General features: G+C 35.1%; 3 protein-coding genes across 4 annotated transcripts; all 3 read left to right on the plus strand.

The window, feature by feature from the left end:
* The first annotated feature begins 204 nt into the window (after nt 1–204).
* On the plus strand, nt 205–2,568 carry LOC125202204 (light-sensor Protein kinase-like). The gene is made up of 2 exons (XM_048100567.2): nt 205–2,166; nt 2,252–2,568. The coding sequence occupies exons 1-2, from the start codon at nt 399–401 to the stop codon at nt 2,386–2,388; spliced, it is 1,905 nt and encodes a 634-aa protein (XP_047956524.2). The 5' UTR covers nt 205–398; the 3' UTR covers nt 2,389–2,568.
* A 7,112-nt stretch (nt 2,569–9,680) lies between these two features.
* LOC125201669 (jasmonoyl--L-amino acid synthetase JAR4-like) lies at nt 9,681–13,514 on the plus strand. 2 transcript variants are annotated; one of them, XM_089065655.1, is made up of 6 exons: nt 9,681–9,959; nt 10,376–10,472; nt 10,570–10,888; nt 10,970–11,071; nt 11,240–12,033; nt 12,852–13,514. In XM_089065655.1, exons 3-6 carry the CDS (start codon nt 10,593–10,595, stop codon nt 13,388–13,390), a joined length of 1,731 nt encoding a protein of 576 aa, XP_088921781.1. In that variant the 5' UTR covers nt 9,681–9,959; nt 10,376–10,472; nt 10,570–10,592; the 3' UTR covers nt 13,391–13,514. The 2 variants fall into 2 exon arrangements, with proteins under 2 accessions (XP_088921781.1, XP_088921780.1); XM_089065654.1 differs by lacking the exon at nt 10,376–10,472 and having other exon boundaries at nt 9,684–9,959.
* A 3,628-nt stretch (nt 13,515–17,142) lies between these two features.
* Nucleotides 17,143–22,461, plus strand: LOC125217217 ((-)-kolavenyl diphosphate synthase, chloroplastic-like). Its single transcript, XM_048119000.1, has 13 exons — nt 17,143–17,330; nt 17,425–17,480; nt 18,765–19,074; nt 19,164–19,562; nt 19,645–19,765; nt 19,859–19,971; nt 20,554–20,780; nt 20,855–20,970; nt 21,113–21,211; nt 21,282–21,494; nt 21,583–21,697; nt 21,787–21,975; nt 22,067–22,461. Exons 1-13 carry the CDS (start codon nt 17,165–17,167, stop codon nt 22,298–22,300), a joined length of 2,358 nt encoding a protein of 785 aa, XP_047974957.1. The 5' UTR covers nt 17,143–17,164; the 3' UTR covers nt 22,301–22,461.
* Nucleotides 22,462–22,829: the final 368 nt, after the last annotated feature.

The following is a 22,829-nucleotide window of genomic DNA, read 5'->3' on the forward strand; positions in this document are numbered from 1 at the left end:
AGTAGTATTAATAAAATTGTGGAGTAGTACTAATATATGACTATTTAGCTTCAACTCATTTATATACTATGGCAAAATAACACTATGAACTATCCAAGACGTGGATTTCTCCTCGTCGCAAAAAAATAAAATTGAGCTTGCGATAAAAGTGGCATGATTGACCTTACGCATATAGAAGGAAACATGTTGCAGATTGTTGGGAATCAAAAAAAAAAAATCATTGGAAAAAAATTCCAAGAATTTCTTTTTCCAACTCAAATCCATCCAAGAGAAGAAAGATTTTCTCTTGGATCCATCTTTTTCACAATTAATCATCAAATTTCTGTATCAAGATTGTTGCATGCCAAATTCATCAAACTTCATGTTTTGCTTTTAAATTGAAATTTTGATTTGAAGAAATGGAGCAATTCCGACAAATAGGAGAGGTTGTGGGAAGCTTGAACGCATTAATGGTGTTCCAAAACAACCTCTGCAATCGCAAGCAATGCTGTCTCCTGGTAGACATGCTCTCCCACGCCTACACAACGATTGCAGAGATGATGAAAACCAACCTCAAATACAAGGAGAGGAATTCGAAATGGAAGATAATGGAGCAGCCATTGAAGGAGCTTTTGAGAGTATACAAGGAAGGCGAATCCTACATCAAGATGTGCCTCGACACCAAGGATTTCTGGGCCAAATCCATCACACTGTATCACAACTCCGACTGCGTCCATCTCCACATTCACAACCTCCTCTCCTGCCTCCCCGCCGCCCTCGAGTCCATCGAATTGGCCGGACAGATCGCCGGCAACGATCAAGAAGATAGGCAGCGGAAGAAAACTGTCTACGCTTTTAAATACAACCGAGGCTTGAATGATCTGAGGATCTTTCAGTTGATGTTCGGACATAGCTATTTAGTGTCTCATGATTTTTGCACTAGAATGGAGTCTGTCTTTGCCGAGGATAGGCTGTATATTCTCAAGAATGTTCGGGAGCGAAGCTCGCCCTTGAAGATCTCTGATGCCCTGCTTCCCAGCGCGATCCTCGTGAACTCCAAGGACTACAGGGTTCGGAGGAGGATCGGGGCCGGGAAGCAGTTCAAGGAGATTCAGTGGCTTGGGGAGAGCTTCGCTCTGCGCCATTTCCACGCGGAGGCCGGGGCTTTGGAGAAGGAGGTCGCGGCCGATATCGGCCTCTCCCATCCCAACATAATGCACACTCTTTGTGGCTTCTTTGATGAGGGCAAGAAGGAGTGTTTCTTGGTTATGGAGTTGATGCATAAGGACCTCTCCACTTATATCAAGGAGCTTTGTGGGGCCAAGAAACGGGTCGTCCCGTTTTCTATTCCTGTAGCCGTTGATTTGATGTTGCAGGTAGCGAGAGGGATGGAGTATCTCCACTCGAGAAAAATCCCTCATGGAGAGCTCAATCCCTCCAACATCCTGATCAGGACGGAAGGGGTCATCCAGGCCAAGATTGCAGGTTTTGGCCTGGATGCATCTGTCCGCAGGCTCACTCAGAGTGAGCCTGCGGATTCAGAGCAACTGTCGTATATCTGGCATGCACCCGAGGTTTTAGGTCAGGAGACGACGACTGAGGGGAGTAGTGTTGAGAAATGCGGTGTGTATAGTTTCGGGATGGTGTGTTTCGAGATGTTGACCGGGAAGGTGCCCTTCGAGGATGCTCATCTTCAAGGGGATAAGATGAGCAGGAACATTAGGGCCGGGGAGAGGCCGTTGTTCCCGTCTCATACGCCAAAGTTCTTGACGAATCTGATCAAGAAATGTTGGCATACTGAGCCGGGACAGAGGCCTAGTTTCTCGTCGATATGTAGGATGATGCGCTATACGAAGCGTTTCTTGGCTATGAATCCCGAGTATGGGCAGCAGGAGGAGGCGGCGCCTCTGCCTCCGTTGGACTTCAGTGAGGTCGAGACGGCCTTCGTGGCAAGGTTTGCGGCTGAGGATAAGCAGCATATGGTGTGGCAGATACCGTATGAGATTTTTGGTTACAGGGTTGCGGAGAGGGCGAGGGAGACCTCGGAGTCTGGTAGCGATGGGGTCGAAGAGGCGGCTGCGTTGGAGGTGGAAGAGAGGAAAATGAGGCCAGTGCCTTCCATGGACAATGTGGCTACCAAACTCTCAACATTAAGCAAGTCTTTGGATATTAAAAAGAAGATTGCAGGTTTGATATGAACAAATTAAAGCATTTTTTTAATCTGATTATAGTGTAATTGATGATATTATTATTATAATTGGTTTGGTGACAGGAACGGCGACGGCGAGGGCGAGAATGGTGAAGCCACCGCAGTCACCGGTAGGGCGGCCGGTGAGGATGAATTCAGATAGCAAACTTGTTACAAGAACGAGAAGTCGGACTAGTCCTAGGACGGATCAAGAGGGCTAATATCATCACAATGGGCAGCTACCTATCTACACATTGTAATTTAGCAAGAAATACTATGATTTGTATAATTCTAATATTGTATCATATACTGTATTAAGATTTGTGACAGTCTAAATTTACCAACGGTATGAATCGAACATGCATAGTACCGTTTATTATCTTTACCAACATCTAAGTATTATACATATTTTTTATTTTTATTTTTTAATCTAATTTTAGTTGTGTGTTTTCTGATTTCATTTCGGGTCACTTCTTACAGTTTTGACAGAATCTTATTCACTCAATAAAGCTTACGGAAAACCGAATTGATTGTGACTTTTGTATATTTGAATTAATTTTATTTTGAATAATAAATTGCAAATGGCACCAAATAAACATGTTTGATGCCTCCAATCAATAGTGACCCCTTTTTTGGTTTTGCATGACAAAATATTCATTTTATCCATTACTACTACTAATACTACTATTTATTATTCAAGCCATCGTTGTTTTATTCTACAATTATACAACGAATATGGACATGTATTTGCAGAGGACAAATAAAATTTCAGATTTTATTTAGCTTTTTTTTTCATTCTTGTTCTTGAGTATAAAATATCGATAAAAAATTAGTGGAATACGAGTTGAAGTTCCTTGCATAATAATTTGAATTTTCCTATATCAAAGATAATAGTACTATGCGATAGGTTCGATTAGAATTATTAGTAGTAATATTTAGACACCGACTATAAAGTCCTTTTCTTTTAGGTACCAAATTCGGCAATCGTTTGAAATTTTCTATTTATATTTGCGGCGCTGCCTTTTCATTTTTTGTCTAATAAAAGGTTATTGCATGAATCCATAACAATAAAAATATGTACTTTGTGGTTACAAATGATTAATCGTATCTCCCTATTTCAGACAGGAATTTATATTTAAAACTTGAACTTCAATCTTATTTTTCTTATCTTTTGGTGTAATTTTGTTTGGTATATTCCAATTAACTTTGGTCAATTTTGAACACCACGACACGTGTTTAATTCGTTATATTCATTATTTCAAAAGAGCAAAGTCCAAAAGAAAATAATAAACGGGGTGGGAGTGGGAATCGAAGCCACATCATTCGTTTCGTCACTAATTATTTCAATTTTTTAGAATCAATTTTTTTTAGAAGATTTTTGTATAGATTTGGCAGCACATTAATGGCGGCTAATGAATTATTATATTCCTTCTATTTCATATGAATATGCTTCATTTTTAGTCAATTTTTAGTCCGTTTTATAGGAATGTGCATTTTTTAATTTTAAAAATTCTTTTTTCTTGGTATCATTCTTTATTCATATTCTCTCCGTTTCTTAAAAATATATATGTTTTATTTTCAAAACTAGAAAATACATACTTTTATAAAATAAATTAAAAGGAATGAATGCATACTCTTGTGGAATAAAAGAAAATAATACTTAATTTAAATAAAACAAATTTACAACTCAATTCAACTTTAGTTAAAATAAATTATAACTTGATTCATTCAACCTATTAGTACTAGTATGTAATGCTAGTAGAAAAAACAGTATCTAACATAAATAATTGTTTGATTTTGTAGGAGTGCGTGGAAGGTGATAAATGTTATATCAATAGAAAGTTAGAAACCGATAATATAATTTAATAAACTATTTATTTAAATAAAATTAGTAGTTAAATTAAACTGATCAATGTAAAATCAATAAAATATTATTTGAATGAAATCATAATTAAGCGGCTAAGCGTTAGAGCTTAACTAGACAAAATTGAATATTATAGCCTCTGAATATATTTTCAGTTTCACTATTTAATCGGATGGATGCGGTTTGAATGATGCAACGTTGCATTTTATGGCACAACAGTCTCTAGACTCACTAGTGTGTTCCAACCACGACAGAAGATCCAATCCCCTACTAATTACCCATGTTCCTTTTATTGATATGGAAATTGATAATTTTATATTAGTAATCTGGTTAATTTGATGAGAAATATAAATTATATTTTATCGTTAATTCGTAATTACAGTAACTAACTAATTATTTTAAAATTTATATTAGTTATTTGATCATAAAATAAGGGCTCAAATCCTCGTAGCGGGAGACCCTCTAGGATGAGACACCTGCAATAGCATCCCCTCCTGGCGGGATGGGACAGCACCCCAACAGGATGACCGTTGTGGATTCTCTGAGTATTTACCTGGAATTTTAGTTAGTATCTGCATAAATGAAAATTACGTTGACAAGATGTTTAATTAAGACTGAACTATATAAAGTTATGATGACAACAAAATTAAGAATGAAATGTCCGTTGCTAATGGTAGACAAGTTACGGTCAATTTAGTTATTAGTGTGATTTAATCGATGAGGCGTTTTCTATCTAATAAAATGATTGATGGTTAACTAAAACCACAAAGCAAATTTGAAAAAAAATAGTTACTACACAATAGGTATGACAGTTCTACATAGAAAATATATGTTGATCTGCTTGAATTACTATTTTGCCCCTGATTTCCTAAGAGAACAAATGTAATTATTGCAAATATAGGGCAGTGATAAAATGCAAACCTATATATTGTACAAACTCCAAACTATAATCTGGACCGTTAGAAAATGTCAACAGATGATTAAAATGTATCAACAGAAAATGTCAACACAGTTTCAACACATTTTCAACACAACATCAACTGTTGACATTGTGTTGACATTTTCTGTTGATATAATTTTGTCATCTGTTGACATTTTCTAACGGTCCAGGTCATAGTTTGGAGTTTGTACAATATTTAGAGTTTGCATTTGATTACACCTATGCAAATATATGTGTATATACGTAATGTAAGGCATAGTATATATAGTGATTTAGAAATGAACAAAAGTCTAAATTTTGCATTATATTTCTTGCTAAGATGGACTATAGATCCACTTATCTCTTGTGCCAACTTATAATCAATGAAAGAAGATATGCTAATTAATTACTGATGTTGAAGATGGCGTTGGTTGATATTTAGACATTTTCAAGAGAAGGACCATTCCAATTGATTTTTTTATTTTCATATTTTATGCATGTGTAAGATAACTCACTCGTCCTTGTATGTAAACTACAAAAAATTATACTAGTATTTATTTTGTGAGTTTGGACCATAAACTTGCTTTTCACAATAAGAGTCATTACTTCCTATTTATCCAATACACCTAAAAAGGAAAACAAAAATAGATGAGGTTTCACTAAATACAGATAGCATAGTAGTTATAGGGTTCAATCTAATTCTAAGATTTCGAGGGTTCAGAAAAAAAAATGCAAAAAAATATGAGTTTGTTTTTATATTGCATAAATTATTAGTGGGATCGCGATTAAATTAACAAAATTTATCTAATTCAAAACCCCTTTTATAAATATAATATACATAATGATGCCAATATTATTAGAATATAAAACAGTGGTGTACTACTATTAAAGTGCCAACATTATGCTTTTTTATGAGCTTCTCATACTTATTTTTCAAGCTCTTCCGAAGTAAGAATCCATTTATCCAACTTTACTGGGAAATTATTAGTATTTCAATAATTGATAAAAAAAAGTGAAGTTTAAAAGGTTGTATTATGATATCCGGAAATTCCCAATTACAAAATTTATAACTGAAATAGGCACACGTCACGCATTACATTACATTACATTACATTCATTTCGGAATAAATGCATATGGATATGGAAATAGTTGTTTTTAATTCAAAGTCATATTTATGATGTTCACAACTAGTAAATAAGATGAACGTATGCCACATTTATTCAAATTTACGTACGTGTAATATAGTTATGCATGTCGGCATGCAAATCTAAAACAAAATTTAATATCCACATATTATAAATAAATATAATTAATCAGATGCAGCTTCAACTAAGAGATATCATTGACAAATAGATAATACATTGGACCACCTCCTTATCTTTATTTCAAATCCAATTAAATGTATCATGGAAAATGTTCCTATTTTCGATGTTGAAAGTTTGGGGACCATTATAATAATCCCATAATATATAACCTCTAATTTAGACTAGTAAACAAAATAAAAACATAAAAGGATAAACTGCCTAAAAAACCAATGAATTTTAATTTGGTTGAATTTTGGTTCCTCTTGCAACATTAAAAATCCGAAATAGAAACCAATAAATTTTTTCTTAATTTTATTATTTTTCAATAGTTTGTTCAATGGATTATAAAATTTATGGAGTGAAGAGGCATAAGTTTTGGAGTTAAGGACTATACAGCAAGATAGCAACAGCTCATAATTAATGCAAATTAAGACCCGTTTATTATCTATATTAATTTCTGGTTGACCCCGTACTTTCTTTTATTTCCAAACAAGCCCCATCATGCACCAAACCTCCATTATAAAAATGCGATTATATTTTTATGTAATTATCGTTATTATTAAAATATGAGACCACTTGTTTTTCGAGGAAGATTTTTATGATTAGTTAATCACCTATATTAAGCTAAATTAAGCAATTTCCACAATCTTACCCAGTTTAATACAGTGCAATTATTGATTCTTTAACTATTTTACTACTCCTCTCATTGATAAAAAATAAAATGGGGCATAACAAAGCATGTTGTCTATCATTAAATAAATGGGGCATAACAAAGTTATCATTATTATCAAGAAAAATGGAGCCACAACAGTAGATAAAATCTGCCCCGGAAAAAGCACCAAAAACTTTCAAATTTCCAAATTAAATTTTTTATTTAAAATATAGCAACCATTTCCATAAATACAGAATTACAGATAGAAGTGCTGACATTCCTACTTCAAATTTGTTCATTCACTGTTTCAAAATTTATCATACAATAGATATTTTTTCTTAATGTAGTTTAAAACCCTTAAAAATATTTAAAGAGCAATTAATCTTTTATTCTAGATAATAAAAGAAAACGATAATACTTTAATAGGAAAGTTGTACTCCACTACTTGAATCGAATAAGAAATGAGTATATATGGTACTCCCTCCGTTCTATAGTAATAGAGTCATTTTATCATTTTGGTACGTTGCATGGTAATAGAGTCATTTTACTTTTTAGTAAAAATCAACACATTTTCCACACCCACTTTACTCTCTCTTATTTTTTTCTCTCTTCATCTCTCTACCTTTTTAATTTTCCACTTTAGAGCATCCGCAGCGGTAACGGACGTCATCCTTGCCGCTGGAAAGGACGCCGCTGCTCACCAATGCACGTTGTTCGTCCTTGACAGCGGCAGGGCGGTGCTCTTAAATAAGAGCACGTCTGTGCTGCTAAGCAGACTTACGTGGCGGGTTGTGATTGGCCAACGACATAGATTTTGTTGTTTTTTTTTTAAAAAAAATTTTGAAATTAATTAAAAAAATCGTTTTTAAATAAAATAAATAAATTTCCACTTCCTAATAAATTATATCTGTTTTCTACACATTTTTAATTTATTTTTCAATTTTCCCAATGATACGGGGTCTCCGAAGAACATTGGGGATAGAGGACTAGTCTTTCACGAGGGTATTTTTTAGTCTTTAATTATGTAATTTTTAATTTGTAGGATTTTAATTATGTATTTTTATTTTTTAGGATTTTAATTATGTAGTTTTTATTTTTTAGGAATTAAATATGTAATTTTTATATTTTAATGTATTTTTATATTGTAGAAATGTTTTTAGCAATTGAAGTATTTAAGTTGAATAATAGAATGGTGAGACCCTTGAGCTTGTCCTTGCGAAAGAGCATGAATGTGGGTGTTATGTTCTTGGCTAAGGACAAGGAGTAAAAGTGGATCCGGGCCCATCTTCATGCTTTTATTTAAGAGCACGGATAGGGATGCTCTTATTCTTTCTTTACTTAACTCACCTAATATAATTTTTCTTAATTTTCGTATCGAATAGAAACACTTTCATTACTATGGAACGAAGGGAGTATGTAACTTAATACTGTGATTTGTCGGTCCAACCAAGTACAAAAGCATGTCATGACTGCCTATATCAGATAATATTGTTTACCAAATTCTAAGTTACATTATTTTACTACTACTTTTACTGGTTAATCACACTACTTTTACTGGTGTATATCTCAGCACTACAATTAGTTATGGACTTTTTGATATAATTACAGCACGTGAAATTGTGAAAATAATAGTATAATTGAACCAACTTTGATGAAAAAAATAAAATATTATAATTGCAAACATATCCTGAACTCAATGGTGGGCTTGTGGGATATAGAAAGTGTAAATAGACTGCAATTGAATGATTTTGACCATCGATTACTTAAATTGGACTTATAAACTGAAATTAGTACGATTTACGAGGAAAAGAATTTTAAATACAAATTTAAAGACTAGTGAAAGTAGTGAGCTTCTCCACCTAAATTACGATAAAAATTGAATAGTCATTCCATTTCATAAAAATAGCATAATCAGTTAATCACACAAATTTTCATTGTACAATACTCCATCCGTCTTATCCGACGGTAATTATCACACTTTATTTTTATCATAAATGATAAGTGAGTCTCACATTCCACTAATTCACCTCACTTATATTTTATTATAAAATCAATATTAAAAAAATAGATCATACATTCCAGTAATTTTTCTATTCAACTTTTCTGTACATTTACCAACACTAAAAATGACAATTATTATAGAACGGATGGAGTAGTATATAAACAAAAAGTTATAGGTCACTCGATTAGAGAGAAACCTTTGCCAAAAATAAAAGGGAAATTGGTCTCTAAAATCATGAAATTTACCTAAAATTTGGTATTTCCCATAAACTTTGAAATTGGTATATAATATCACGAACTTTGCATTTTGTTTGGTATTTCCCAAACTCACTCAAATAAGATGTTTTCATCAAAATCTTATTTAACGTAGGCAACCGTGATATGTTTTATAATATTTTGAACCACTTTTTAAGTTCATAACATGTAGGATAAAAAGTTACGTTGAAAATCACGTTGATTTAATTGTGTGAAGTATGATGAAAAAGCCTCGTAAGTTAGTCAAATATAGTAATAGATATGCCGTGGGAAATACCAAACAAAATGCAAAGTTCGTGATATTATATACCAATTTCAAAGTTCATGGGAAATACCAAATTTTAGACAAAGTTCATGATTTTAGAGACCAATTTCCCAAAATAAAATAACCTTTTATATATTGGATAGATCAAAACATGTTTATTTAATTATTTAATATTTTAATGAGTGAGTTATGAATCTGAGATGCCAGCAGTGTCTCTCTCTCCCACTCGTCAATGAAAAAGTATCTTCCATTAGATCGACACCCATATTTTTCTCCAATTCTTGTTGTCTCATTCTGTCATTAGCCGAATTCCTTCATAAAAATCCAATCTTTTTCCTCTATAAAAACCCACTCTCTCTCTCCTACTCTCTATCGCACTGACACTCTCTAAATTAGTGTGACCAGTGACCACCACTTTCATCTAAACCGTTATTGCATCAAAGTACTCGCTTCCCTTTTCTTCCTTCTTCTGCTCTCTCTCTGATCTATGCTTCCCTCTCAATATTTGGTCGGTGGGAGTTCGCTTTGTAGGTGGGTTTTGCTTCTCTGCCGTGATTCTAGTTTTTTTTTTCTATTTCTTTGCTGGAATACAAATAAAATGATGAATTTTTCTTTTTTCTTGATGAAAGTCACTTTCTTGAAGTTTGCTTTTTTTGAGTTTTGATGGAGGAAAAATGGGATTTTTTTCATTTTATTAACATGATGAACTCTCAAGTTTCGGTTTTTCTTTGACTTTATTTTCATGCATTAAATTTAGATGTGACATAGAAGCTTTCCTAGATTTTGAATCTGAATTTTCTTTATCTGGAAATAATAGTCTGTTAGTTTTGTTATTATTTTACCATATATAATTGTGCTAGCTAGCATTTATCCTCACCAAAAAGAAATACGGATCTTGCTTTTATGCTACACTTTAATTTCTTATGTTTTTCTTTTTCCTCTTTCAGTTGACCAGCGTCTAACTTGAACACCTTTTCGCCTAATAAAGCTATATATCTCTTGCACTTCAATGATTGACAATTTGTTTCTGAATTTAATTTACAGGTAGATTTAGGCTTATTAGTGTCCTTTTTCAAGATCACAACTTGTTACTTAGCTTTGTTCTTGTTCAAGATCATGATTTTGTGATGAAAAATTGCAGCTTTGTTGATTGAATTGGTGAAGATGCTGGAGAAAATGGAGGACAGATTTGATCCAGAGGCAGTGATTGAGGAATTCGAGTCGTTGTCGAGAGACGCGGGGAGGGTTCAGAGGGAAACTCTGCGGAAAATCTTGGATGAAAATGGTGGAACAGAGTATTTGCAGAGATGGGGTCTCAATGGGAGAACTGATTCTCGTAGCTTCAAGGATTGTGTTCCCATTGTCTCCCACAGTGACTTGGAGCCTTACATTCAGCGAATCGCGGACGGAAACAGCCCCTGCTGCCTCACCGGAAAGCCAATCACCACCATCTCCTTGAGGTGGAGCCTTCAATTCATAAACTTTATTTTACTATTGAAAGAAAATGGTTTTGAATTGGCTTGCAAATGATGTTGTTGCAGTTCTGGTACCACTCAAGGGAAGCCTAAGCTTGTGCCTTTCAACGACGAATTGATGGAGAGCACGATGCAGATATGCAAGACGTCGTTTGCATATAGGAATAGGTAACAATCAAGTTAATGTGTAGAAGTTTTTATATAGTTATGGTTAATCATCCTTCCCTTGCATTGATGAAGTCTTGAGTATAGTAATGCTGTTGTAGTTGTGTTGTTTGTGAGGAGTGTATTGAGATGATTAGTGTTTTATAGTGTGGAACGGTTTTGGTGTTTTAGGGAGTATCCGATTGGGAACGGGAAGGCGTTGCAGTTCATCTATGGCAGCAAGCAATTCAAGACGAAAGGCGGGCTAGCTGCTGGAACGGCCACGACCAACGTGTACCGAAATGCACATTTCAAGAGAATGATGAGGACGATGCAGACGCCATGCTGCAGCCCGGATGAAGTCATATTCGGACCAGATTTCCACCAGTCGTTGTACTGTCATCTTCTATGCGGACTGATCTTCAGAGACGAGGTCCAGGTGGTCTCGTCCACGTTCGCGCACAGCATAGTCCACGCTTTCAGGACCTTTGAACAAGTCTGGGAAGAACTCGTGACTGATATCCGCGAAGGGACCTTGAGCAGCCGGATTACTGTCCCAACAATCCGAGCAGCTATGTCAAAGCTGCTCGAGCCAGATCCTGATCTAGCGGATACCATTTACAGCAAGATCTCGGGGCTAAGCAATTGGTACGGCCTAATCCAAGAGCTATTTCCTAGCACTAAGTACATATATGGGATCATGACCGGATCCATGGAGCCGTATCTGAAAAAATTGAGGCATTATGCCGGTGAGCTACCTTTGTTGAGCGCAGATTACGGATCCTCAGAGGGATGGATTGGTGCAAATGTCAACCCCAAGCTCACTCCAGAGGTGGCCACATTTGCTGTGCTTCCTAATATTGGCTACTTCGAGTTCATCCCTTTGAGAGAGGATCTAAACAGCCAAGGCCAAGAGGCGAAGCCCGTAGGGCTCACCGATGTCAAGATAGGCGAGGAGTATGAAATCTTAGTCACCAATTTTGCAGGTACACAAACATTCATTCAAATTAATTATGCAATTCAATTCTTGAAACCGTGCTTGCTTCTCGTCTCATATCGTTGTATACTCGTATTATGTGTATGTTTGCTAATACTTAGCCACTAATTGAGCTCTTTGACTTCTTGATACTACTGGTTTCAATGCTTAGGCATGTGGTTGTTGGAAATTTGGACATTGTATTTATAAGTTTCTGCAGGTTTAGCTGTTTCCTCTATTCTGAAATCATTGAATTAATTTGATTTAGATATTATTTTGTGTCACGTGATATAACCAGCTGGATAAGTTAGGCCTCAGAAACAGTACTTATTTCATAAATGATGCTGAATTTGCATTTCCATCTGATGACTATTTTTGTTTTCTGACAATATAAACATATTTAAGCTATTTCTTCCAAGTTTTCGGCTTCAGTTACTCCGAGTCAAGACCGCTTTAATTGTGTTTAAATTAAAATGTACTGTTAAGCAATGTTCATGTTAGGACTTTTTTTGAACTACTAATAGAGAAAAAAATGTTGTGATGCATAGTCGTTAGTGTATCTAGTCGATGCCTGAACGCGTTCCTGCCTCGATGGTTGCTACAGTTGATGTCTTGAAGCGTTGTTTCACTTGTACAATTGTTTTCTGGCTAGCCAGACCGAGATAGGAACTACATGTCGGCCTTTTTGCTATGGATGATCGCACGAGAATCCTATCTTCGTTCGATTCTTTTATGTTCGTTGCATTTGACATGGCTGAATCACTGACTGGCGGCTGTGATGAGATGAAATTATAAATTTGTCGTTCTCACACTCGTGTGTCGTTGCAGGGTTGTACCGTTATAGGCTAGGCGACGTGGTGAAGGTGAAAGGCTTCCACAACTCGACTCCGGAGCTCCAGTTCATCTGCAGGAGGAATCTCCTGCTCACGATCAACATCGACAAGAACACCGAGAAGGATCTGCAGCTCGCGGTGGAAGCAGCGGCCCAGCTGCTGGCGGGCGAGAAGCTTGAGGTCGTGGATTTCACCAGCCGAGTGGATTTGTCGATGGAGCCCGGCCACTACGTGGTCTTCTGGGAGATCAGCGGGGACCCAGGGGACGAGCTCCTCCAGGAATGCTGCAACTGCCTCGACAGATCGTTCGTGGATGCAGGGTACATGAGCTCGCGCAAGGTCCGCACCATCGGGGCGCTGGAGCTCCGGATCGTGAGGAAGGGGACCTTCCACAAGATACTGGACCACTACGTCGGGCTCGGGGCTGCTGTCAGCCAGTTCAAAACGCCGCGGTGCGTGGGGCCCACGAACAACACCGTGCTGCAGATCCTGTCTGTGAATGCTAGCAGGAGCTACTTCAGCACTGCGTATTAGTTTTGTTGGGGGTAAAGATTGTTGTTTTGGTTGGTTTGTGTAGCATAAATTTTATTGTTGTAGGGAATGTACTAATATGAACACTTACAAGTTTAATTGTATGATATCAACTGTTGTAGTCCTAGCTCTTCCCTTTAGAATAAGCTTTAATTTCTAGTAGCTCAGTAGATTAACTTGATTGGTAAGACGCACTTTGTTATCCTAATGGATAAATTAACCAAAGTGTTAATTATAATTATCACACGTTGGAAATCAGAAGTTTATTAAAGAGGTACTCCATTTAGTAAGATGAGTCGAACACGAGTTTTAAGAAATGTAAAGAAAAGTTATTTGAATAAGATAATAGAGTCTTCATTATGTATAAATAAAATATGAGTGAAATAAGTTAATAAATATAAAACCTCTTTATTATTTATGATAAAAATAAAATATGACTCATTTTTTAAGACAAATAGAAATGGCAAAATAAAATATGGATGGAAGGGAATACTACTATAAAAAAAAAAAAAAATTACTCCTCTTAGTTGTCCAATCAAAGACAAATTTGGATGTGAAATTTAAAGCACATATTGGATGTAGGTGCGCCATTTCTCAGTGGGTTTTCAAAGTGGAGAGGCCTAATTTCAAATGTAAGATATTTTGTGGCTGATAAATAATTATATTAATCCTTTTATACGGAAATGATTCATTTCTTTTGTCTCCATTTTTAAAAATAAAATCACTGTTTTATTTTAACTCCTACTTTAAATATATGAATTTTCAGCACCGGGATCATCAATTCTTCAAGTAGTCATATGTTTTGTTTATAATAAAATGAATAGAAATATAAAGTTGACGTTGCAATGAATTCGAACTCGAAATCTTTGACCTCAAACATTAACCACTTTAGTCTCTTCCACTAAATCAACTCACGCACACACACAATTCATATTAGTTCATCAAAAACGTGTTAATTTTTATTTAGAATATTTCAGTCTCACAATTCATATTAGTTCATCTTAATTTTTTTAATTTTTATTTCAGCCTCACCAATTTTATTGATTTACTACGGCAAATAGCGATGGGTCCAAAAGGCTTACATCGCTAAAATTTTATGGCCTAAATTAGCCCAATATAAACCTAAATCAGAATCTCAAATGATTTGGAATCCTAATAAAATGATCAACATTATCCGAGCAGATTATTTGTATTTCCAAAAAAAATGTAGTCAATTAAAATATGGAAAACTGGTGTTGGTTTCTTTTGCACGGTTTGTTTAAAACACCATAAAAAAAGACTTTTTCTTTTGCCCGCACGGACTAGCTCAGTTGTCTCCAAAAGTGGAGATCTGTAACAATAAAAAAAGACTTTTCAGGTTTGATTTTCTCCGGTGTTTCTAGAAAAAACAGGCTATCATCTCACTTGGGTTGTATTGTTTGCCTACTTTGATAATTGTTGGAATTGTGAAATCTTAGTTTTATGGAAAAATAGCTATTTAAAAAAACATTAAACCAAAAAAACACATTAATATATATCAGCCATTTATAAATTAGAGTATTCGGAGTTAATTATCAACAAGTTCGGTGTTTATATTGTTAGTGGTTACTACTTACTAAATTAAATACTCGATGTCCTCTACATATTCACCAATTATAATAGGTATATTATATGCTAAAATATTGACGAGTTCTTTCAAAAATACAATGGGGTGAGAACCAAAAATTAGAGTATATTAGAATTATGATTATGAGATCGGGAACTCCATCAATTAATCGTAACAAAACATTTAAAACATGATTTTTATAGCAGAGGATTTGGCCCTCCACTAGCCAGGCGTGACACAATTATTTTTGCTAAGTCAAGTCAACAATTTTGATAATGGAATTAATCTATAGTTTATAATCATTGTATATACTATTCATAATTAACAATATCCCACCCACCAACACACTAGAACTCCATTTTTTAAGGAATAACCTCACTGTTTGGCATCATGTCTTGATCAGAACAATTATAAATATAGATAAACCATTTTAGTTACGTTGCATAATCATTGACTTTTTCAATTAAATTGTAAAATTAGATCATACAATAAATATATCCCTAGATTCTTGTCATCATTTGATTATGTAGGTTGATGGAACAGCTACAAGTCGTATATGCTCTAGTTAGTAGGTAAAATAACAGCTATATAAATACTCGTTCTGTCCCATTAGAAATGCAACGTTTTCCTTTTTGGGTTGTCCCACTAAAAATGAAACGTTCCTAAAATGGAAACATCACTCTCTCTACTTTTCCCTCTCTCTTACTTTACTCTCTCTTCATTAACTCACAAAACAACACTTGCATAAAATCCTGTGCCGGAAACCAAATGTTTCATATTTATTGGGACGGAGGGAATATTAACTTAAGAAGTAGGAGTACTGTAGTACTTATAATAAATTTATGAGAAAATATAAATATACATAAATTATACCCCCTCCGCCCCATTAGAAATGAAACGTTTTCCTTTTTAGTTTGTCCCATAAAAAAAGAAATGTTTCCTAAAATGAAAACATCTCAATGTAGCAAGTATACCCATAGCTATGCTACTCATTCGTCTATGATCAGTGACAGATGTACATTAGTTCCACAAGGGGCAAATGCCCCTCCTCAAAAAAATTCATTTGTGCTATTTTGAGCATTATTTGTAAATTTTTTTGGAAATACCCTTATATATGCCCCTTCTTAGATCCTTAAAATGCCTTTATCTATATGATTGCCCCAGATATATAAAATTTCTGGATCCGTCCCTGTCTATGATGGCTAACTTCCAAGATGATTTGTTAGCCCACTAACTAAAGAAAATACTCCCTCCCTCCTCTAAAGATAGAAACTCTTTCTTTTTTAGTCCGTCTTCTAAAAATAGAAACTCTTTCTTTTTTGGTCCGTCTCCTAAAAATAAATCTGTCTATTTAAGGAAATTTCTTTCTCCCTATTCTCTAATGAGTTAGATGAACTAAGTTTCTGCATATTCTAACCAAAGTGGGAGTGGAACGATGTTTGTACGGTGTGTTATTAGTAGTATGTGTACAGTATTTTAACATAAGAGTGCCTTTTTTTTGCACTAATGCAAGTTTAAAACGCAAAATATACCCACTTGGTTTTAGGACAATCAGGTCGAAAAATGCTCTAACATAGTATTGGTTGTGTGATAAGACATGTTTAGTGCTTTGGTTAGAGGTCGAATTTCTTTGTTGGAAGTAAAGAAAATCTCTCAAATGCATAATGTGTTCCCTATATTCGTCTACTTGGAGAAAAACTTCAGTCGCCAAAAAACTTCAGTCGCCAGCTCTTTGTCGTGTACACCCAAGCTGGAGATGCTGAACTCGTATTTGTGAAAGTCATTATGGCAAGTCATCCATAGACAAGAAACACGTCAGATTCAAGTCATGACCGAAAAATCCCGAATTGAAATTTGAAAAGGCCATGACATTTGCGATTATTTTTAATGTGTAACTTAGTGATTTTAGCGGCTAGTTGCCCTTTTTTATACCTCAAAATTTAATTTCTATTACTTTATTATCTAACTTATTTTACTCTTTTTTAATTATATGTTTTTTTCTTATTTAATTTTCGATCACTTTTGACTTCTTTTTTTAATTCAAAAAAAGCATCTCGATTATAATGAAAAAGGTGAATATAATTTGGGGTATGATTATTTATTACCACATGCACAACTCTCAAGTCTCAATCCATAATAAGTTAAACTTAGTCATGTGCGACACATCTATTCTCTAAATTACAGAGAAAATAATGAGTATTCAAGCAACCTCCCTCCACCGATCAACCACCCCCGGAGTTGGCCTTCCGCTAACACCACGTATCTCTCCCTCTCTCTCTCATTCCTTTTCCCCCAAATTTGGCAGTTTTAACAACACGAGCTTGAGACTCAAACCAGAAGCTGGGAGCAACACTTATGGTATTTCACACTTAAATACAAAAATATTTTTCATTCTTCTTGGATGACTATATATATCTTTCACTTGTGCTTATACCAAACATAATACATGTAGAGGGGATTCGCTTAGCAGCATCAACAATTTTGGAGGGTCAAACTCTGATTACTCCGGTGAGTTTTATAACTTCTTTAGTGATTAATATCACCTTATATTTTGAAAATACACATTTTACTATATACTGACCTTTCATTTTTGTTTGCAATCCTAAGTTTTATTTTCTCACCATTCTACCGCTCCAAATTTCATGGCTCACAAGTCACACATACACTAAAAAAAAAAAAATAGTTTATGAATTTTTTTTATACTACTCCCTCAGTTCCATAGTAATAGAGTCATTTTGCCATTTTGGTACGTTTCATAGTACTAGAGTCAATTCCCTTTTTAGTAAAAGTCAACACATTTTTCTACATATACTTTATTCTCTCTTATTTTTTTCTCTCTTCATCTCTCTACCTTTTTCATTTATCACTTTATTCTCCATTTACTTAACTCACTTAACACAATTTTTCTTAAACTCTGTGCCGAAAAGAAACGCATCCATTACTATGGAACGAAGGGAGTATTAATTAAGAATCATAATTTTTGTTTCTAAATACGTCGCCAACACTTTAAAAAGCGTCTTTATTATTAGTGTCTCAATTAAAATTAGAGGACGCAAATGGAAGCGTCTTAAAAAATAAGTAAAAATCAAGTTAATTTGTCCTCAATTAGGAACGCTTTCTTTTGCGTCCTGAATTGTTGTTATTTTTTAAAAATTTCCAACGCAAGATTGCGTCTCAAATTTTGAAATGATATTGCTATAGTACATAATTAACCATATTCGGATATTTGTTATTTTAGTAATTATTTGTTTTTAGTTACTACTCCTTCAGCTCCATAGTAATGGAAGAGTTTCTTTTCGGCATGGAGATTAAGAAAAATTGTGATAGGCGAGTTAAGTAAATGGAGAATAAAGTGGAAAATGAAAAAGATGGAGAGATGAAGAGAGAATAAAGTAAGAGAGAATAAAATAGGTGTGAATGTGTTGACTTTTATTAAAAGGGGAAATGACTCTATTACTCTGGAACGTACCAAAATGGCAAAATGACTCTATTACTATGGAACCGAGGGAGTATAAGCTCACTCATATTGGAGAACTTGAACACCTGGTTGTGGACTTGTGGGAATATATCTTATAAATTCAGCTATATATTTCTTCATAATTCAGAATTACATATGTAAGAAACTTTAATGACTCTATTTGGTAACTCAATCTGTTCCGACACTTTGATTTGACGGTATTGATTTATCCAAATTACCACAAGCATTTTCCCACATCTTGTAGTAATCCTCGTATGAATTAGGATAAGATTCGATTCTGAGTTTGTGTTGGGTTCTGACACCAAATATGTCAGTATGAAAAGGAGGTTGAATCGGAGAAGATACGGCTGATTGAAAGGATTCGTTCGATGTTACAAGACATGGACAACGATGGGCAGATAAGTGTGTCACCATACGACACAGCATGGGTGGCGCTCGTGGAAGATATTGGAGGCAGTGGGGGGCCACAGTTTCCGACGAGCCTAGACTGGATTTCTAACCACCAGTACGACGATGGATCGTGGGGGGATCGCAAATTTGTTCTCTATGACCGGATACTCAATACGTTAGCATGTGTTGTCGCACTCACCAATTGGAAAATGCATCCTAACAAATGCCAAAAAGGTTTTTTTTTTATTTTTTTATTAGTAGTATGATTTAATTAATCAAACCATTTGAAATATAGTAATTTTGATATCGTCTATCTATCACAGGGTTGAGGTTTATATATGAGAATATTGAGAAACTCGCGGAAGAAGACGAGGAGCTCATGCCCGTAGGATTCGAAATCGCACTGCCATCACTCATTGATTTAGCCAAAAGATTGAGTATAGAAATCCCAGAAAATTCTGCAAGCATAAAAAGAATTTATGAATTGAGAGATTCAAAACTTAGGAAAATACCAATGGATTTAGTGCACAAAAGGCCCACATCACTACTCTTCAGCTTGGAAGGCATGGAAGGCCTTAACTGGGACAAACTAATGAATTTTCTAGCCGAGGAGGGTTCGTTTCTTTCTTCGCCGTCGTCCACTGCCTACGCTCTCCAACACACCAAGGATGAGTTATGCCTAGAGTATATACTCAAGGCTGTCAAGAGATTCAATGGTGGAGGTACAAATATGCTTTTTTTTTTTTTTTTTTTAAAATCTTTTTTCGCAATGAGAAAAACCTACTTACAAATAATACATTTTAGTTCCAAACGCATACCCGGTCGACATGTTTGAGCATCTGTGGTCCGCGGATCGCTTGAGGAGATTAGGAATTTCGCGGTATTTTCAAGCTGAAATTGAAGAAAACATGGCCTATGTTTACAGGTATTAGTTAGAACAAATTAATGAATATATTGATAGTATTTGGTATCCACATTTCTATATCTAGTTACTAGTATTTGATATAAATGGATATAGATACTGGACAAACAAAGGAATTACCTGGGCAAGAAATATGGTTATCCAAGATAGTGATGACAGCTCAATGGGATTCAGGCTGTTAAGGTTGTACGGATACGATATTCCTATAGGTACACAAAATGTTCTACCTCATATCTATATAAATACCGTACGTTCCCTAAAAATAGAAACTTTTGAAACTACATGAGTTTTAATGCAAAAAAATAGTAAAGTAAGAAAGCATAGAAAGAAAAGTTTGTAAGATCACACCTCGTTAGAGAGAAAAAAATTTCCTAAAATAAAATATTTATATATTTAGGGGATAGATAAAAAAAGTTCCTATTTTGGAGGGACAGAGGGAGTATTAACATGAATTCATATAATTAGTATACACAAGGGTTGTTCGGTTTATAAGATTGTATCTCAAGATTAAATATGTAGTGTGTTTGGTTGATCCACAACTCAATCCTAGATGGATAATCATGTGATAATTAGCCATGACCATCCCCCTCCAACTAAAATAATCTCACAGTTTAATCCTAGATTGTATCTTGGTACTATTTTATCTAGGAAACCGAACACCGCCACAGTATATATGATTCGTAGTTTTAGAAGGCGACCACGCCAACTCGAACTACAAATTTCTAGTACAAAATATACCGACAGTTTAATTTGGTCACAACACTCTCACTCTCTCCCTCTGATTGAAATAGATGTATTTAAACATTTCGAGAAAGGTGGACAATTCTACAGCATACCAGGACAGATGACACACGCTATTACAGGAATGTACAACTTGTATAGAGCTTCTGAACTTATGTTCCCTGAAGAACACATACTTGCTGATGCCAGAAAATACACAGGTAACTTTTTGCATCAAAGAAGAATTACTAACACAGTAGTAGACAAGTGGATCATTACCAAAGACCTTCACGGCGAGGTACATCAACGAACACTCCACATTCTATTTCAATTAAAGCCGGTTTGCATAAGAACATATCTATTTCTAATCAGGTGGCATATGCATTGGATGTGCCATTCTACGCCAGTCTGCCACGACTGGAAGCACGATTCTTCATAGAACAATATGGGGGTGATGAAGATGTTTGGATTGGGAAAACATTGTACAGGTAATTCATTTCATTTTGCTATCCTAGTAAAATATGAATCAACCTTATTCAGGCTTGGTTGAAGATACCACTAAAAGCAACACAATTTTTTTTAGGTGGTGCCAATGCATGGGATACTAACCATCTTGTTATTCATTCACAGGATGTTTAAAGTAAACTCAGACGCATACCTTGAGCTGGCAAAATTAGATTACAAACATTGCCAGTCTGTGCATCAGTTAGAGTGGAGTAGCATGCAAAGGTAAGAAAACATTTTGGGCTGATCATAATGTAACGAATTCATGAATCGTTTTTTATGTGGTTGGTTGTAGATGGTATAGAGATTGCAATCTAGGGGAGTTTGGGTTGAGCGAAAAAAGCCTTCTCCTAGCTTACTACATAGCAGCCTCAACTACATTTGAGCCGGAAAAATCAAGTGAGCGGCTGGCTTGGGCTATTACAACAATTTTAGTCGAAACAATCGCGTCCCAGAAACTCACAGATGAACTAAAGAGAGAGTTTGTTGATGAATTTGTAAAAGGAAGGTGGGAACATGTCTCTAAACTTATTTCTAATAAATGTATAAGTAAACTTTCAAGAATGCTTTCTAATGAAAGAAAATGCCTATATCAGCATATGTATATCAATTCCCAGACATAAACCGGGAAACAGATTGGTAGAAGTTTTGATCAACAATGTAACACTGGTGGCAGAAGGCAGAGGCACATATCAGCAGTTGTCTAATGCGGTAACTCTAGAACTCTCATACTAATTCATGATTCCGTTCTATATCGACGTAAGATTACTACTCAGAAGACTCGTACACTATATATTCAGTGGAAAAAATGGCTAAAGACATGGGAAGAAGGAGGTGACCCGGGGGAAGCAGAAGCACGGCTTCTCCTGCACACGATACATTTGAGCTCCGGATTGGATGAATCATCATTTTCCCATCCAAAATATCAGCAGCTCTTGGAGGCAACCAGCAAAGTCTGCCACCAACTTCTCGTATTCCAGAATGTAAAGGTTAGAGGAAAAGTTACCTTTTACCCTTGAAATTTTTCAGAGTTTTCCCTCAGAGCAATTATACTAAGATAATACATCCACATCCAAGCAGGTGTATGAAGCCCAAGGGTCTACAAACCAACTGGTAACTGGGACAACTTTCCAAATAGAAGCAGGCATGCAAGAACTAGTGAAATTAGTTTTCACAAAAACCTTGGAAGATTTGTCTTCTGCTACCAAGCAAAGCTTTTTTAGTGTTGCTAGAAGTTTCTATTACACTGCCTATTGTCATGCAGACACTATAGACTCCCACATAAACAAAGTATTGTTTGACAAAAAATTCTAGATTTCCAGGAGAGAGACCCGAATAAATCATGTGTATGATGAGCGAAAAAAACATTGCACAAGATAGTTTCAATAACAAACTATTAAGTAATCTGGAGTTTCTCTATGGATATTGTCACCTGCCCCATTACGTACTTCAAATTTTATTTTCTCATTTTATCAGACATAGTCATATATCTGAACACTTTACACTTGACGTAATATACACATGTATCTAAGTCGTGAAGCAGTATAAGGAATATAAAAAAGATATGAAACAAGTTTGATGTTACTCCCTCCGTGTCCCAGATTATAGTCACATTTAATTATGGCATGAGTTTTAAAGAATTGGTGGAGTGTGTAATTAATTAAGTGAGATGGTGGAGTGTGTAATAAATGAAGTGAGATAGAGGAGTGAGATGGTGGAGTGTGTAATAAATGAAGTAAGTTGGTTGAAGGTGAGTCCCTTTTTGACTTTTTGATTTTTTTTTTTTGTTTTGGTTTATTTTTGTTTTGATAATGGCATTTGGGTGTAATTTTAGTGATAATGG

The sequence above is a fragment of the Salvia hispanica genome, chromosome 2 (genome assembly GCF_029641045.1).
Source record: "Salvia hispanica isolate PSC_SH4W2 chromosome 2, Shi_PSC_v1, whole genome shotgun sequence".
NCBI lineage: Eukaryota > Viridiplantae > Streptophyta > Magnoliopsida > Lamiales > Lamiaceae > Salvia > Salvia hispanica.